Genomic DNA, 15,588 nt, shown 5'->3' with positions numbered 1-15,588 from the left:
AATCTATATCCGCAATCATATTTTGTAATTTATGTATAATTGCCATGAATCCTTATGCTTGCATGTAATGCAGATTATATTTGAATATTTTAAATCTAAAAATCCTGAATTTATCTATTTATTCATACATTTTAGATTTTGAAAATTAAAACTTTCTTTCAAAGGTATTGATTGTTCAAATGAAAAAATTTAACATAAAAATTGTGATAAGAAAAGTTTGAATTGCAAAAATTACTAAAAGAAGTAAAAGAATTTAATTTCATTACTAAAGAAAGTTTTAGATATATATAAATAATTAATATTTGTAATAGTTATTATAATTTTAAAAATTATAAATATAATGATTGTAGGATATTTTATCCTTGTTCAAAATTGAATTCCAGCAATTGCAACATCTTTCAACTTAAAGGAGGTTAAGCATTTAAATTTTGAAATACTTTTTTTCATAATAGGTGACGTAGGCAAACTGCGAGGACCCGAGCCAAAACGTCCAAATCTTCTGAGCGATGCACGGAACAAACTTCGCTAATCCACTCTTCCGTCCTTCATTAAATTTTATCGAACAAAGGACAAACATAAGAGCTTTCATTAATGGACGCATCTTGTCATATTGGTGGGGAGGCCAAAAATAGGTGGGGAGAAGGGACAGTAGTGATGAGGAAGTGTGAAATGCTTGTCCAAGCGACAAAAAAAAAAAAAGAAAAAGTGGTGATTACTTGAGCCAATATAAAATAAAATTTTAAAAAAATTATATAATGTTGCATGATACTTCAATTTCTACAAATAATTTGCTCTCCAGCTCAGTTAATGGGAGAATTGTAGATGTGCTCAGTTAAACAATAATAATTGTTAGTTATAATTAGTCTAGTCATCCACGAAAAGGAAATTAGTTTGATCTTTCCAAAATAACATGAGACTGGATATTTATTTAACCGAAATAATATATAGTTAATCTTCGAAAGAAAGGAAATAATTTTTATCTTTCATAAAATAATATGAGGATTTGAGATTTATTTAACCAAAATAATATATACTCAGTCTTCGGAGCAAGCGGTTTGATGATCGTCCGCCAGTCTGCATGTAAAGAAACCGCGGGGAGAATCTGTGGATGAGTGGCCACAAACTCCTCGACGGCCCAATCGCAGCCTTCCTTCCCTCCTTTCCACTTTCTTTGTTTTTAGATCTCCAAACAAGATAAAAACAATAAAATAAAGAGACGGTGGAGAGGAATAGATCGGGGTTTGGATCCCTTCCTTCCTTGCATCCCCCACCCCTATTCTTTCCCCTTCTTTCCTTCTTTCTGCTCCCTTTATACATCCAAAGATTGCTCTTGCGCCTCCTTTTTTCGCTTCTTCTCCTCGGATTCACATCCAAAGTTGGGTCTATACCCTCTTGGCTACTCGATTGCTGCTGCTCTCTGGTCTTTTACCCTGATCGAATTCTCTCTGCTGGTGGGTGGTCCGGGGGTTTGCAGGGGTTTTGGGTTCGCGTTGTTCTTGAATAGGTACTCCGTGGGAGCTTTAGGTTCATGTTTTGGACTTGAAATTTTGGGTTTTTTGTCCTTGTAATCCATCGATGGTTGAGACTCTCTCCTTGTTTTCAGTAAAAGAAATGTTCTTGAATTGAGTATTCGATTGATTTCTGATCGAGGTCTATCCTTTGCAGAATTTGTTTATAGATTCTCTTTAGTTTCGGAAGGGTGGGTTATCTGTTCCGATTCCTTCGGGAAAAACTATAACTTTCCCCCGTTGCTTCCACTGGATCTGCCCTCTGTGTGCTCTGCTATCGGAGAATCCGTCCAAGGTTTGATTTTGAGTAGATAAACGATCAGAAGACCTGGAAATGGTGACGAACTCTTGGATGGAAGTTCTCACCCCAAGGGCCCCGTACTTCCCCAACTCAAGTTGGCTTCCCGGCCCGAAGAGGAGCGGGGCTTGGACCCAAGAGGAGAACAAGCGCTTCGAGGATGCCCTAGCGCGCTTCGACAGGGACACCCCCGACCGATGGGAGAGGGTGGCGGCCATGATCCCGGGGAAGTCGGTGCGGGATATCATCTCCCATTACAAGGACTTGGAGGACGACGTGAGCCACATAGAAGCTGGGCTGATCCCGTTTCCTGGCTACAGCTCTTCGTCTTTTACGTTGGATTGGGAGAACAGCCATGGGTATGAACGGTTGAAGCCATCCTACTGCGTCGGCGGGAAGAGGTCAGGAGGGAGGCCGGATCAGGAGAGGAAGAAAGGAGTCCCTTGGACTGAAGAGGAGCACAAGTAAACTCCCGTTTAAACCCCGTTTGTCATGGCATTTTAACATGATTGCATGTGTTTGAGAAGATTATACCATGTACATCATCATCTTTAATTATTATTTCTTTTTTTTTGGAAACTAAAATGATGTGATCTTGCAGATGCTGCCCTTGTTTTGATAATTTACTAATGTGCATTTAAGTATCCATCTATGTTTTGATCTGGATGCAGGAAGTAGTCCTTAAGAGGGACAATGGGATTTTTACGTTTGATGTTAGTTCTGATACTAGCTTAGTTTGTTTCTGGGATCATATTTGCTGATGGTGAAAAATTTTGCTTGGCAGGCTATTTCTACTGGGTCTCCAGAAATATGGGAAAGGGGATTGGAGAAACATATCACGCAATTTTGTCACCACCAGGACGCCTACCCAAGTGGCTAGCCATGCACAAAAGTATTTCATCAGGCTCAATTCAGGTGGAAAAGATAAGAGGAGGTCCAGCATCCATGACATCACGACAGTCAACTTGCTGAACAATGGGCCTCCTTCACCATCTCAGGCATCCATGCTTGCCAAGCGATCGAGTTCTGCTGCTACCACTGGAATCTCTGACCAGTTCTCGGTCATAGTCGATTCAAATCAGCCTAATGAAGCAGCTGCTGTCTTTAGCCCATCGGCACATGGTAATCCATTCATGCACCCACCTTATGAAATTACTTCATATGGGATGAAATTACCAGCTCAAAATTCTCAAAGAGGCATCCTTCAAGATTCAATGGTTGCAGACCATAGTATGCTATTTCAAATGCACCCTCATGGATAAGAAAATGGAGAATGTGCACTCCTGTAGACAATAATTGTCTATGGACATCTTTTGGGTGGGGAGTGGGGAGGGGATGGGGTTACTTGGATCATTAAATTCAGGCCTTTTGGGGCTGAAATGGAATGATAGAGTATGTATTTCCAATGCTGTCAATATGTCAATACTGTGATATTTTCGTAGATGGGCCTTATGATTTTTCTTTTTCTTCTTTGTATAATTTGCCATTCTAAGGTACAGAACTCAAGAATATAATGGCATCAAGACATTCACTTGATGTCGCATTGCCATCTGATAGTCTTAGCTTAGAATGCTCCATGCTCGTGTAGGTATCATACCCCTTATGAAGACTTCTCTTGGTTAAGTGCTTAGTTTCCAAGAGATCTGCATAGGAGTATTATGGCAGCCTTTCCTGTTCGGGTGCTGGCCAGAAGAAGCTAGCTTCAGATTCGTGGAGAATGTGCATACTTCATGGTACGATTGTTGAGGTACGAATTGGAGGCCTATGTCATGTTGCTTGCTTGTTGTCTCTCAGATGTTTTAAGCGGATCTGTATGTAAGCTGTTGTGGTATAAAGATAGACTGGAAAGTCCAGAGTCAAATGATTTAGCTGTCTATGTTAGTATTTCTTATTTCATCTGTCATATGTATTTGCAGCAGTCATGGCTTATTGACCTTTGTCACATTGTTATGTAGTTTGAGCTTTACGCGGCATCTTCCTCTCACTGGCTCTTTTATAAACAATATTCAAAACAATGGATAAATACCTTTTCTGGTAAAAGATGTGTCCGAGTCTCCGCAGATTTTTACTGCTGTATCCATTTTATCCTGCAGAGTAGTTACTAATTTGTGGAATACTTCCAATTCTCTATTCATTGTTTGCAGTAACCCTCAACTGGAGTTCTACGGCAATGATATCCTGTTCAATTTACACTTTATATGAGGTTTTGTGCAAATGTGGAGGCTCTGACCCCAAATGCTAAACTAGTTTATGCGTGTCATGTGCATTGCTCAACTTGTCTTAGTCACACTCAGAGAGTATTCCCTTGTGCATCCACTTAATGCTTCTGGTTGCTCTCTTTGGATGGAATTTGACCCTCATGCAGAGATTCTGTCTCCATAGTCTTTAGGTTTACTGTTTTAATCCTCTAATATGACATTGTTGACTGAGCTCGACCATTAAAAATAGTTGGTGCTGAGTCTGCATTCCACTTGATAAGCATCTCATGCTTCATCCATTCTCCTTTCCCTGGTTCCGCTCTTTATCCTCTTCAGGAAGGCACCCTAGGACATAGGTTGATCTCTTGTATAGAAGTGGATGAACACACACAAGATATTACTCCGGTTGTCTGTTGTTTCATTTTTGCCTCTAGCTAAAATGCATCAAATCTCTATGCAGCCTATCTTATCATCCGAGTATGTAATTTAGTGCCAAAGAATGTATGTTTGTTATGGGTTAATCCATGGTTTGTGGGCCTCAAATGTTCTCTCAACTCTTTCTGAACTGGAATCTTAATCTAATTAATTACATGCTTTCCTTGAGCAGACGGCAAGAGTATCTTGGTATAATGTATACTGTACCTAATGATGGAAAGCTACATGGGACAATTAATTAGTGAACCTCATGCTGCACTTTATGATTTGAAATCTTTCTTTTACCAACTTTCCTTGTTATGCGGTCGGGAAGTTGGTCTTAAGAAGCTAAGAACCTTAAGCCTAAATCCATATTATTGTGGGTCAAGTGGAGCAGGTGAACTCGAGCTGAGTGAAATCCTACTAGATGCAGCATCCAACATTCTGTCGATTTGTCATCATCCAATTTACTAATCGCCCGTTGTTTACCTGTGGATTTGCATGCCTGAGGAGGGTCATATGCATCATCTCTGCTTGCCAACCCAAGTCTTCCTATCGGCTCCGCTGAGCTTTTGACTTTGAGTGAATGTTGATTCCACCATATTATCTTACAGAATAGTTGCTTCCTACTGTCGGCAATTCTTAATTGACTTGGCTGTTTTAACAGCGACAACGAGAATAAAGTAGAGCCTCTTGCTGCTGTGGATGTGGTGATGGTGGTGGTTGGTGTTTCTTTTCTTCCATATTTTTTTCTCCCATTTTTAGCAGCTGGCACTGCTTTCGCTGCTGAAACTGCCATTGCTGCTGTGGCTGCGACCATCAGGAAGAATGGTGCCTGGGCGAGCGAGTCACTTGCAAATTATTTAGGCCCCACACTTTGGGCAATAAAAAGGAGGATTCAATGCAACATGAGCAAAGTGGTCTTCCCTGTTCCCTCTGCAACCTAAATGACAAAACTGGCCACTCTTTTTGGAAAGATGCTGCATCCTTTTCTGCAACTTGCATTAGAAAAGCACTTCGCTCCACTTTATTCTAGCTTTGATCGGCCATTACGACGTATGCGGTCCAACACCTTTATACTTTTGAACATCGTGTCCTAACTTTCCGTTTTATTCTGATTCCGAGCCCTTCAAATGGGTTTCGCCAGTCGTATATGATTGAGGATTTAAGGCTGGAGCGCAGGTACGCAAGGTTCCCTGCTTTCTTCATTGGCCACTAAGAGAAATCTGGTGACTCCTACTTCATAGGTTTACTACTCATCACCATAAACCAAGGTTTGAGATGCATGAAATTTTTAACCATCCAGTACGTGGTATCTCAACTTGTACAAATATCAACTACAAATTAAAATCGCCAAGAAGCATGCATCCAAATGGAAAAAAGGGTTTGTTAAACTGATGAAGCGACTGATACAATCGACAGGCACGAACTTGTGTATGATTAATTAGAAGACAAACACAATCAGCTCAGAGACAATTCGAGATCTTACAGCAGAAGGCCAGTATTTAATTGTGTTACTTATAACGCAAACTATTACAGAAATTTGTTGCCAACTACCATTTTGACAACCCAAATTCAAGTGAAAACAGGGGGTCATACGTCGACAGATGCACAGCATCCGTTTGCGACATATTTGTTTAAACCATGTCGCTGCAGCTCACCCTCCCTCAAACTCATGATCTGGAAGCAGAATCTAAGTCGTTCCCCCTATGTCGCCAAGCGGCATTCAGAGCATCCATCTCCAACAGTTTTGGCTCAAAACTGAAAGGCCTTCCAGATATCACAATCATCGAAGTGGTAACTTTCCTAGCTACTGGCGATGTCATGTCAGAACCATTAAAAGGGATACCGAGCTCCGATTTGTCTCCAAAAGATTCTGCACAGGGAACCACCTCAATGGCGACACTGCAAATGAGAATGGTTGATGCACAAAGGCAGTTATTGATGATAATTCCTCATATATTACTCTTGTTTTCTCTCCTATTGTTTCTCTTTAGCTTATATATAGAATAGTTTTGCCTGAAAAAAAAAAAAAAATTAGATCATCCTTTTGGGCACTGCTTGTTGCTACTATCAGCAGAAAAAGGAGAAAAAAAAAGTCAATGAGAACCAAATGACAAAAGGAGACAGGTTTACAATAAGTCATGGACAATATTCCAAAAATTAACTGAGCATGACTGGAATTTACTTATCTCTCCGCTACTTATGATGTTCGTCATTGCCACAACGTGCATGCCACCTCTTGTGCGCACCTTTCTTCCTTGTTGCCCATCATAGTATCATACACATCATTCACCTTATTGAATGTTAAAATGGCAAATTCATCTATAGCTAGTTTGGAAAGATATGACCTCAATTTAACTTGGCAACTGTGCAGCCAACCGTGACTGCAAACTTCTCTTGCCGCCACCTCTATAACTCGCCACAGCCCCGAGACACATGTCGTCACCATTTCGATGTACATTTTATACAACTCTTTATGCCTTTGTGTCTGCGAAACAATCTTTCATAGCAATATGTCATTTTGCCTTCTCCAAGTCAACAAGAGCGACGTGTAAATCCTTTTATTTTTCTCTAGATATCTTCATCGGGACTTCAGGAAAGAGTTGGTCAAACAAATTCGTACTAAGGCATCCAAATATCTGTGGTTATAGAGTAAGGTTAAATGCTTCTGAGAGCATACTTATGTACATAGGTTTGTAAATATGCTTATAGAGTAAGGTTAAATGCTTCTGATCAGCATCTGGCCTCAAATGCCTCCTTGGTGAAATCAGTAATGAACTTCTTAGATCAAAATCCATACTAGTGTTCATGGTCTACATTATATAAAATGATCGGAGGCAAAAAGTTATGCATCTTTGAGGTTGTTCCCCTATTCATCAAATCGATACAAAATAGATAATTTTAACAAGGCAATACCATATTTTGGTTTCATCTGAAGTACTAAAAGGTATCCGATGTCACGCCCCGGATCCGGTTCCGTGACACGGCCGTGCTATTGCCGACTATCGCCCACAGTAGCACGCAGCCTCATACAGGGTAACAGGTAGCCAAAAGGATTTATCCTTATATATATATATTAAAAGTTTGCAGTACAACCTTCAAGTTTGAAAACCAAAAATACAGAACTTCTAGGCTATTCATATGTACAGAAGTATATAAGCTTCTCCAAAAATACGAAGCTCTGTAACAAAATAAAAACATGTCTGATGGCGATCACTGGTGAGGATCTGAAAGAAAGCGAAACATAAACAGATGTGAGCTACACGGCTCAGTAAGTAATCCTGCATAATCCTACCGGATCAACCAGTAGACTAAACATGTAAATCAGGGTTTTGAGAAGCTGACATGCATGTTTATCTAAAAATCATCCTGGCATAATAAGTATGCAATTTAAACAAAGCAGTAGTGCAAATCACAAAATTTTTCATAAAATATGCATATGAAACCGTGCCCCCAGCATGCCGTGGTCCTTTTTCTCTCGGATGCTACTACGAAGTCCATTCGGCCACTGGCGGGGCCAGCTAGTCATTCTCGGCCACTAGCAAGGCCAGCGAAGTTATTCTCGGCCACTAGCAAGGCCAGCTCAGTTGCATTCGATCAGTAGTATCTTTGAGCCCGTTACAGTGCCTCTTGGCTAACTAAGACTTTATAAACTTACATGCATGATTAAAATATCAGTATCATCATGTCGCATACATAGCCATAGCTTCTGGGATCATGCAAGTTACTTATGCATTGTAACATATCAGGCATGAAACATATATACTTAAAATAAATGCTTAGGAAACATTAATAACATAATATGATCCATAACAGGATTAGGACAGGTTACTTACAGTGATTCGCCTTTCTCCTAGGTCTCCTGCGTCCTGGTGACGAGTCCTAAGTCACCTGGATTTTTGCTGGTTACCGTTGGGCCGTTCCTCCCCCTCGTAGTCCCTCCTTCCTCTTGGAGCTTCAGGGCTCTTCCGCCTTAGGCTCCAGGGCTTCGACTCTCTCTCTTTCAGTGTTCTTGGGGGCCTCCGACTTAGGGTTGCCGGCAGGGACTTAAATAGTGGTTTAGAAGATGAGACCCCCCCCTCTGAGAGGTCCCATCCGTTCCATGCCTCCCCTCTCCGGGAATGGCCGCCGTCCCCCCTGTCTCCGGTGCGCCGGCATCGGCTGCCAGCAGGGGTGGGGGTCACCCTTCCCTGTCGGTCTTATCCCTTCGTACTGGCTACAGTATGATTTTTTTTTTTTTATAATAATCATTATACTGGCTACAGTAAAATTTGGGCCCAACCCTTAACTGGGCCTATTTTTCTATTGGGCCTAGTAGGTTGTGGGCCCGGACATTACATTCTTCCCCCCTTAAATAAATTTCGTCCTCGAAATTAAACATACCTTGGTTCTCGAAGAGCTGAGGGTAGCGTTGTCGCATCTCTTCCTCCAATTCCCAGGTAGCTTCCCTTTCAGTGTGGTTGGTCCACTGGACTTTAACGTAGGGAATGGTGCGCCTTCGGAGGATTTGCTCTTTTCTGTCTATGATGCACAGGGGAGCCTCCTCATAGGTTAAATCTTTATTTAATTGCAGAGGCTCAGGTGGCACCACATGGCTGGGATCCGGAACGTACCTCCGTAACAAGGAGACGTGAAAGATGTTGTGTACGCCTGATAGCTCTGAAGGTAGGGCCAATTTGTAGGCAACTTTGCCTATTCTAGCAAGAACCTCAAATGGGCCAATGTAGCGAGGACTTAATTTGCCGTGTCTTCCGAATCGGGTAATACCCTTTGATGGTGAAATTTTTAGGAAGACAAAGTTCCCCTCCAAAAATTCCAAGGCCCTTCTTCCTCTGTCAGCCCATCTTTTCTGTCTATCCTGGGCAGCCTGAAGCCTTTGCTTAATTAGTAGTACCTTGTCTCTGGTGTGCTGGACCAGTTCAGGTCCTAGCATTTTCCGCTCCCCGACATCATCCCAGTGTAAGGGGGATCGGCATCTTCTCCCATAGAGAGCTTCGTATGGGGCCATCTGGATACTGGAATGGTAGCTATTGTTATAAGCAAATTCCACCAGTGGTATGTGACTATCCCAGTTTCCACCTAGGTCCACAGTGCAAGCCCTCAGCATGTCTTCCAGAGTTTGGATTGTCCGCTCTGACTGGCCGTCAGTCTGGGGGTGGTATGCTGTACTGAGCCTCAGTCCGGTACCCATGGCCTTCTGAAAGCTTTTCCAGAATCTGGACACGAATCGGGGGTCACGATCAGAAATGATACTCACTGGTACTCCGTGCAGGCGTACAATCTCATCGATGTATAATTGGGCCAGCTTATCTAAAGGAGTACCAATTCTGAATGGCAGAAAATGAGCTGATTTTGTAAGGCGATCAACAATCACCCACACTGCATCATTCTTTCTCACCGTTTTGGGGAGTCCTGTAACAAAATCCATCGTGATGTGCTCCCACTTCCATTCCGGAATTTCTATTGGTTCCAGCAACCCTGCTGGCCTCTGGTGCTCTGCTTTTACTAGCTGACAGGTCAAGCATCGGGCCACAAACTCAGCTATTTCTCTCTTCATCCCCTTCCACCAGTAATGTTCCCGAAGGTCCCAGTACATTTTAGTACTGCCTGGGTGAATAGAGAAACGGGATTGGTGGGCTTCTTCCATGATTTCCCTTTTTAGGTCAACATTTGCCGGTACACACAGTCGGTGGCCAAACCTTAGAGTGCCATCTGGTTGCATTTGGAGTTCGGGTCGCAACCCTTTCTCCACTTCATCCTTGAGCTGGCAAATGTGCTCATCAGACTGCTGGGCAACCTTTATTCTATCGATCAAGGTTGGTTGTATACTCAAGGCGGCCAGCAAAATTTTTGTAGTTTGGGTAACCACCTCAACCTGCATTTTATCGAGATCCTTCTGAATCTGTGGTTGAGTGGTGAGTAAAGCGGCGGAGCTTATAACTGACTTTCTACTTAGGGCATCCGCCACCACGTTGGCCTTTCCTGGGTGGTATTTAATACTCAGGTCATAATCCTTCAAGAGTTCCAACCACCTTCTTTGCCTCATATTCAATTCCTTCTGGGTGAATATATACTTCAGGCTCTTGTGGTCGGTGTACACATCACAGTGTTCGCCATACAAATAATGTCTCCAAAGTTTCAAGGCGAACACTACTGCGGCCAACTCTAGGTCGTGTGTCGGGTAATTCTGTTCATAGGGTTTCAGCTGTCTCGAGGCATAGGCTACCACCTTGCCATCTTGCATCAGCACACAGCCTAGCCCGTTCTTGGAAGCATCACTGTAGATGGTAAATTCTCCAGTTAAGGACGGTAATGTCAAAATTGGGGCAGAAACTAACCTTTGTTTAAGCTCCTGGAAGCTCCTCTCACACTTGCCGTCCCAGATAAACTTGGCCCGTTTCTTAGTCAACTGGGTCAAGGGGGTAGCTATTTTGGAGAACCCTTCCACAAATCGCCGGTAATACCCGGCTAATCCCAAAAAGCTTCTTATTTCCTTGGCGTTGGTGGGACGAGGCCAATCCACCACCGCTTCTATCTTCTTGGGGTCCACTGACACTCCTTCCTTGGAGATTATATGGCCGAGGAACGCCACACTGTCCAGCCAGAACTCACATTTGTTCAGCTTGGCGTACAGCCTCTTCTCTCGAAGGATTTGTAGCACTATCCTCAAATGGTCTTCATGTTCCTTCCGGCTCTTTGAGTATATCAAAATGTCATCGATAAAAACTATCACGAACTGATCCAAATATTGTTTAAAGACTCTGTTCATCAAGTCCATAAATGCAGCCGGGGCATTGGTCAGTCCAAAAGGCATAACCAGAAATTCATAATGCCCATACCTGGTTCGAAATGCAGTTTTTGGCACATCCTCAGATTTGATCTTCAGCTGATGGTAGCCTGACCTCAAATCTATCTTGGAGAAGACTTGGGCGCCTTGCAGCTGATCAAACAGGTCATCGATCCGAGGTAGGGGATATTTGTTCTTTATGGTTATCTTGTTCAATTCCCGGTAATCGATGCATAGCCGCATACTCCCGTCTTTCTTTTTCACAAATAGGACAGGAGCTCCCCATGGCGACGCACTGGGCTGGATGAACTTTTTATCCAGGAGTTCTTGTAGTTGTACCTTCAATTCCCTTAACTCAGCAGGGGCCATCCGGTAAGGAGCCTTGGAGACTGGCCCCTCTCCTGGTGCGAGGTCGATTGTGAATTCGATCTCTCGGTCTGGGGGTAATCCTGGTAATTCCTCCGGAAAGACATCCGGATATTCTCTGACTACTGGAATATCTTCCAGTTTGGTCTCTTTCTGGGTATCCATTACACAGGCCAGATAGGCCTTACACCCTTTTCTCACAGCCTTTCCAGCTTTCAAGGCGGAAATAAAGTGTAGTGTAGGAGCATCTTGAAGGGGTATATCGCCCTGAAAGAAAAATTCTTGCTCCCCAGGTATCCGAAATACCACCCTCTTGTGGTAACAATCAATGTGGGCGTGATACCGTGACATCCAGTCCATGCCCAAGATAATATCAAAGTCTTGCATGTCAAGCTGTAAAAGATTTGTCTCTAATTCTTTTTCCCCTATCTGAATTATGCAATCTTTATATTTCGTGTCAACAATTGCGGTTTTCTGAAGGGGTGTAGCAACATGCCATGGTTCCACTAATTTCTCAGATGTGCTATGTAATTGTCTGGAAAAGCTAACCGACACGAAAGAATGCGTAGAACCAGAATCAAATAGAATGAGGGCAGGAACCGAGTTGACCAGAAGTGTACCTGTCACCACTTGATCGCTAGCACTGGCATCCTGTCGAGTCAGTGCGAAAACCCGAGGGTTACCCCTCGATCTCTGGTCCTCTGGTGCAGTATGTCGGGGCTCGTCCTTCTTTCGGCTAGGGCAGTTGCGGGCGATGTGTCCTGTCTGCCCGCAAGAATAACAAGCTCCGGTCTTCCTCGGGCAGGTACCGCTGTGGTTTTTGCCACAGGTGGGGCAGCTTCTGCTCTGTCTCTTCTTGGGCACAGTCCCCTTGCTGCCTCCAGCCCCACTACTCAGTGCTCCTGATGACCGGGTCCTCTTCAGGTCCTCCCTCTCTCTCCCGGACCGTATCAGGTCAGCCTCAACCTTCAAGGCTCGGTCCAGTACATCTTTGTAGCTTGAGAATAAATGGGAGGATATTCGGGACCGAATCCCGTACCTCAATCCCTGCTCAAACCGGTTCACCTTACTTCTCTCATCCTCCATGAACTGGGGGCAAAATCGTCCCAGTTCGTTAAATTTATTGGCGTACTCCAGAACGGACATCTGGTCAGTCTGGGTTAGTGTCAAAAACTCATTCTGCTTCGCCAGGTGCACTGAGTCCGGAAAGTATTGATTGTAAAACATCCTCTTAAAGTCCCTCCAGGTGAGTCTGTCAACGGCATAAGCCGTCTCCATGGCCGCCCACCAGTATTCGGCATTTCCTGTCAGCATAGAGGTCGCCAGCCGGACTGTCACCTCATCAGGAAAGTGGAGGGCTCGGAACATCTTTTCTATCTCCCGGATCCATGTTTCAGCCGCCATAGGGTCAGACCCACCCTCAAAGGTCGGGGGGTTCAGTCGGCGGAACCTCTCATAGCAGGAATCTGCTGATGGCATAGCGGCCAACTGCATCATCTGCTGCTGTTGCAGCACTTGCGCCATAAGTTGATACACTCCGGCTAGGCCTGCCTGACCTGCTGCAGACCGTGGAGTATCCGGGGAAACTGACCGCTCGCTGGGCTCCGGGGAGGGTGGTCTCCGGTCGTCATCCATATCTTCCTAATAATCACCTAGCAGTCAAAAAAAAAAAAATTTTAAAGTGAGGTTATGATAAACTAGCATATTATAACATTTTCTATAACAGTGACATTCTTAACTATCCTTTTCCTTAGGCATTTTATGGTTATTCTATTGTTTAACCTAAGGCTCTGATACCACTAGATGTCACGCCCCGGATCCGGTTCCGTGACACGGCCGTGCTATTGCCGACTATCGCCCACAGTAGCACGCAGCCTCATACAGGGTAACAGGTAGCCAAAAGGATTTATCCTTATATATATATATTAAAAGTTTGCAGTACAACCTTCAAGTTTGAAAACCAAAAATACAGAACTTCTAGGCTATTCATATGTACAGAAGTATATAAGCTTCTCCAAAAATACGAAGCTCTGTAACAAAATAAAAACATGTCTGATGGCGATCACTGGTGAGGATCTGAAAGAAAGCGAAACATAAACAGATGTGAGCTACACGGCTCAGTAAGTAATCCTGCATAATCCTACCGGATCAACCAGTAGACTAAACATGTAAATCAGGGTTTTGAGAAGCTGACATGCATGTTTATCTAAAAATCATCCTGGCATAATAAGTATGCAATTTAAACAAAGCAGTAGTGCAAATCACAAAATTTTTCATAAAATATGCATATGAAACCGTGCCCCCAGCATGCCGTGGTCCTTTTTCTCTCGGATGCTACTACGAAGTCCATTCGGCCACTGGCGGGGCCAGCTAGTCATTCTCGGCCACTAGCAAGGCCAGCGAAGTTATTCTCGGCCACTAGCAAGGCCAGCTCAGTTGCATTCGATCAGTAGCATCTTTGAGCCCGTTACAGTGCCTCTTGGCTAACTAAGACTTTATAAACTTACATGCATGATTAAAATATCAGTATCATCATGTCGCATACATAGCCATAGCTTCTGGGATCATGCAAGTTACTTATGCATTGTAACATATCAGGCATGAAACATATATACTTAAAATAAATGCTTAGGAAACATTAATAACATAATATGATCCATAACAGGATTAGGACAGGTTACTTACAGTGATTCGCCTTTCTCCTAGGTCTCCTGCGTCCTGGTGACGAGTCCTAAGTCACCTGGATTTTTGCTGGTTACCGTTGGGCCGTTCCTCCCCCTCGTAGTCCCTCCTTCCTCTTGGAGCTTCAGGGCTCTTCCGCCTTAGGCTCCAGGGCTTCGACTCTCTCTCTTTCAGTGTTCTTGGGGGCCTCCGACTTAGGGTTGCCGGCAGGGACTTAAATAGTGGTTTAGAAGATGAGACCCCCCCCTCTGAGAGGTCCCATCCGTTCCATGCCTCCCCTCTCCGGGAATGGCCGCCGTCCCCCCTGTCTCCGGTGCGCCGGCATCGGCTGCCAGCAGGGGTGGGGGTCACCCTTCCCTGTCGGTCTTATCCCTTCGTACTGGCTACAGTATGATTTTTTTTTTTTTATAATAATCATTATACTGGCTACAGTAAAATTTGGGCCCAACCCTTAACTGGGCCTATTTTTCTATTGGGCCTAGTAGGTTGTGGGCCCGGACATTACATCCGAATCAATTGAAATTTAATATGCATATATTTTAAAATATTTAGATCAAGATCAATGACTTGGGTTTGTAAATTATATAGCCTATGATATATTTTTGCCTAGAGAAATCATTCAGTCTACTTTTCAAGCATTATACATCACATGCATAAAAGGAGAAGTTTTTACAACTAATTATCTTTGATATCCTTGAATCCATGAAGAGATCTATCTATATATCCATCAAATATAGGTAAACTAAAGGCAACTTCATGGAAAGGAACTCAAAGTAGACGAGAGAAAAGAAGAAATCATATTGCACATAAGGGGCGAACACACACACACTGAAAGAATGCCCATCTATATATTCAACCAGGCTCCCTAATAACTCATCAGAGAAGTACGCAAAGTAATAAAATACGCACAATTTAAATTAATATGTATAGCTAAACTATTTTGAACATTATATAGGAACAAAATGTCCCCTGGTCATTCAAAAAAAGGGGGGTTATTCCCATTAATATAGTTTACTGCTTCTTACTATTTATAGTTTACTGCTTCTTTACTATTTATCATCCAACTTTTCAACTTGTTCAACAAATTTAGATGGATACCTCCTGCTGAATTTTATCTTCACCCCTCAAGCAGGACTTACAGAATACCTCCTGCTGCTTTCTTTGATTTTATGCTCATATTTTCCTCTAAATAAAGTGAAGCTTTCCTGGCCTAACGTTATATGGCTGTAGTCATTAACTTAATTATACTCCGCCAAATTTTAACATTGGATTCTATTTCTTGGATCAGAGGTTCTAATTGTTTGAATGAGAAGTCGTCTGTGAAATGAAGTT

The 15,588-nt window shown here is 43.1% G+C and overlaps 1 protein-coding gene across 3 annotated transcripts; it reads left to right on the top strand.

Annotated features, from left to right (window-relative positions):
• The first annotated feature begins 1,063 nt into the window (after window positions 1-1,063).
• Window positions 1,064-3,882, top strand: LOC120103703 (transcription factor DIVARICATA-like). 3 transcript variants are annotated; one of them, XM_008787198.4, is made up of 3 exons: window positions 1,064-1,504; window positions 1,666-2,270; window positions 2,591-3,882. In XM_008787198.4, the coding sequence occupies exons 2-3, from the start codon at window positions 1,843-1,845 to the stop codon at window positions 3,066-3,068; spliced, it is 906 nt and encodes a 301-aa protein (XP_008785420.1). In that variant the 5' UTR covers window positions 1,064-1,504; window positions 1,666-1,842; the 3' UTR covers window positions 3,069-3,882. The 3 variants fall into 3 exon arrangements, with proteins under 3 accessions (XP_008785420.1, XP_008785419.1, XP_038978515.1); XM_039122587.1 differs by having other exon boundaries at window positions 1,065-2,270; window positions 2,591-2,928; window positions 3,395-3,882; XM_008787197.4 differs by having other exon boundaries at window positions 1,064-2,270.
• The last annotated feature ends 11,706 nt before the right edge of the window (window positions 3,883-15,588 follow it).

Source organism: Phoenix dactylifera, unplaced genomic scaffold (genome assembly GCF_009389715.1).
Source record: "Phoenix dactylifera cultivar Barhee BC4 unplaced genomic scaffold, palm_55x_up_171113_PBpolish2nd_filt_p 001592F, whole genome shotgun sequence".
Classification (NCBI taxonomy): Eukaryota; Viridiplantae; Streptophyta; class Magnoliopsida; order Arecales; family Arecaceae; genus Phoenix; species Phoenix dactylifera.
The sequence above is the reverse complement of the archived record's forward strand: the minus strand, read 5'-3'. Positions and strand labels throughout refer to the sequence as shown.

Excerpts from the sequence above, each read along its gene's own strand:
- LOC120103703 (XM_008787198.4), top strand. The coding sequence starts at position 1,843 with ATGGTGACGAACTCTTGGATGGAAGTTCTCACCCCAAGGGCCCCGTAC. Across the intron at positions 2,271-2,590 it reads TGGACTGAAGAGGAGCACAA|GCTATTTCTACTGGGTCTCC; the intron begins GTAAACTCCCGT and ends TTTGCTTGGCAG.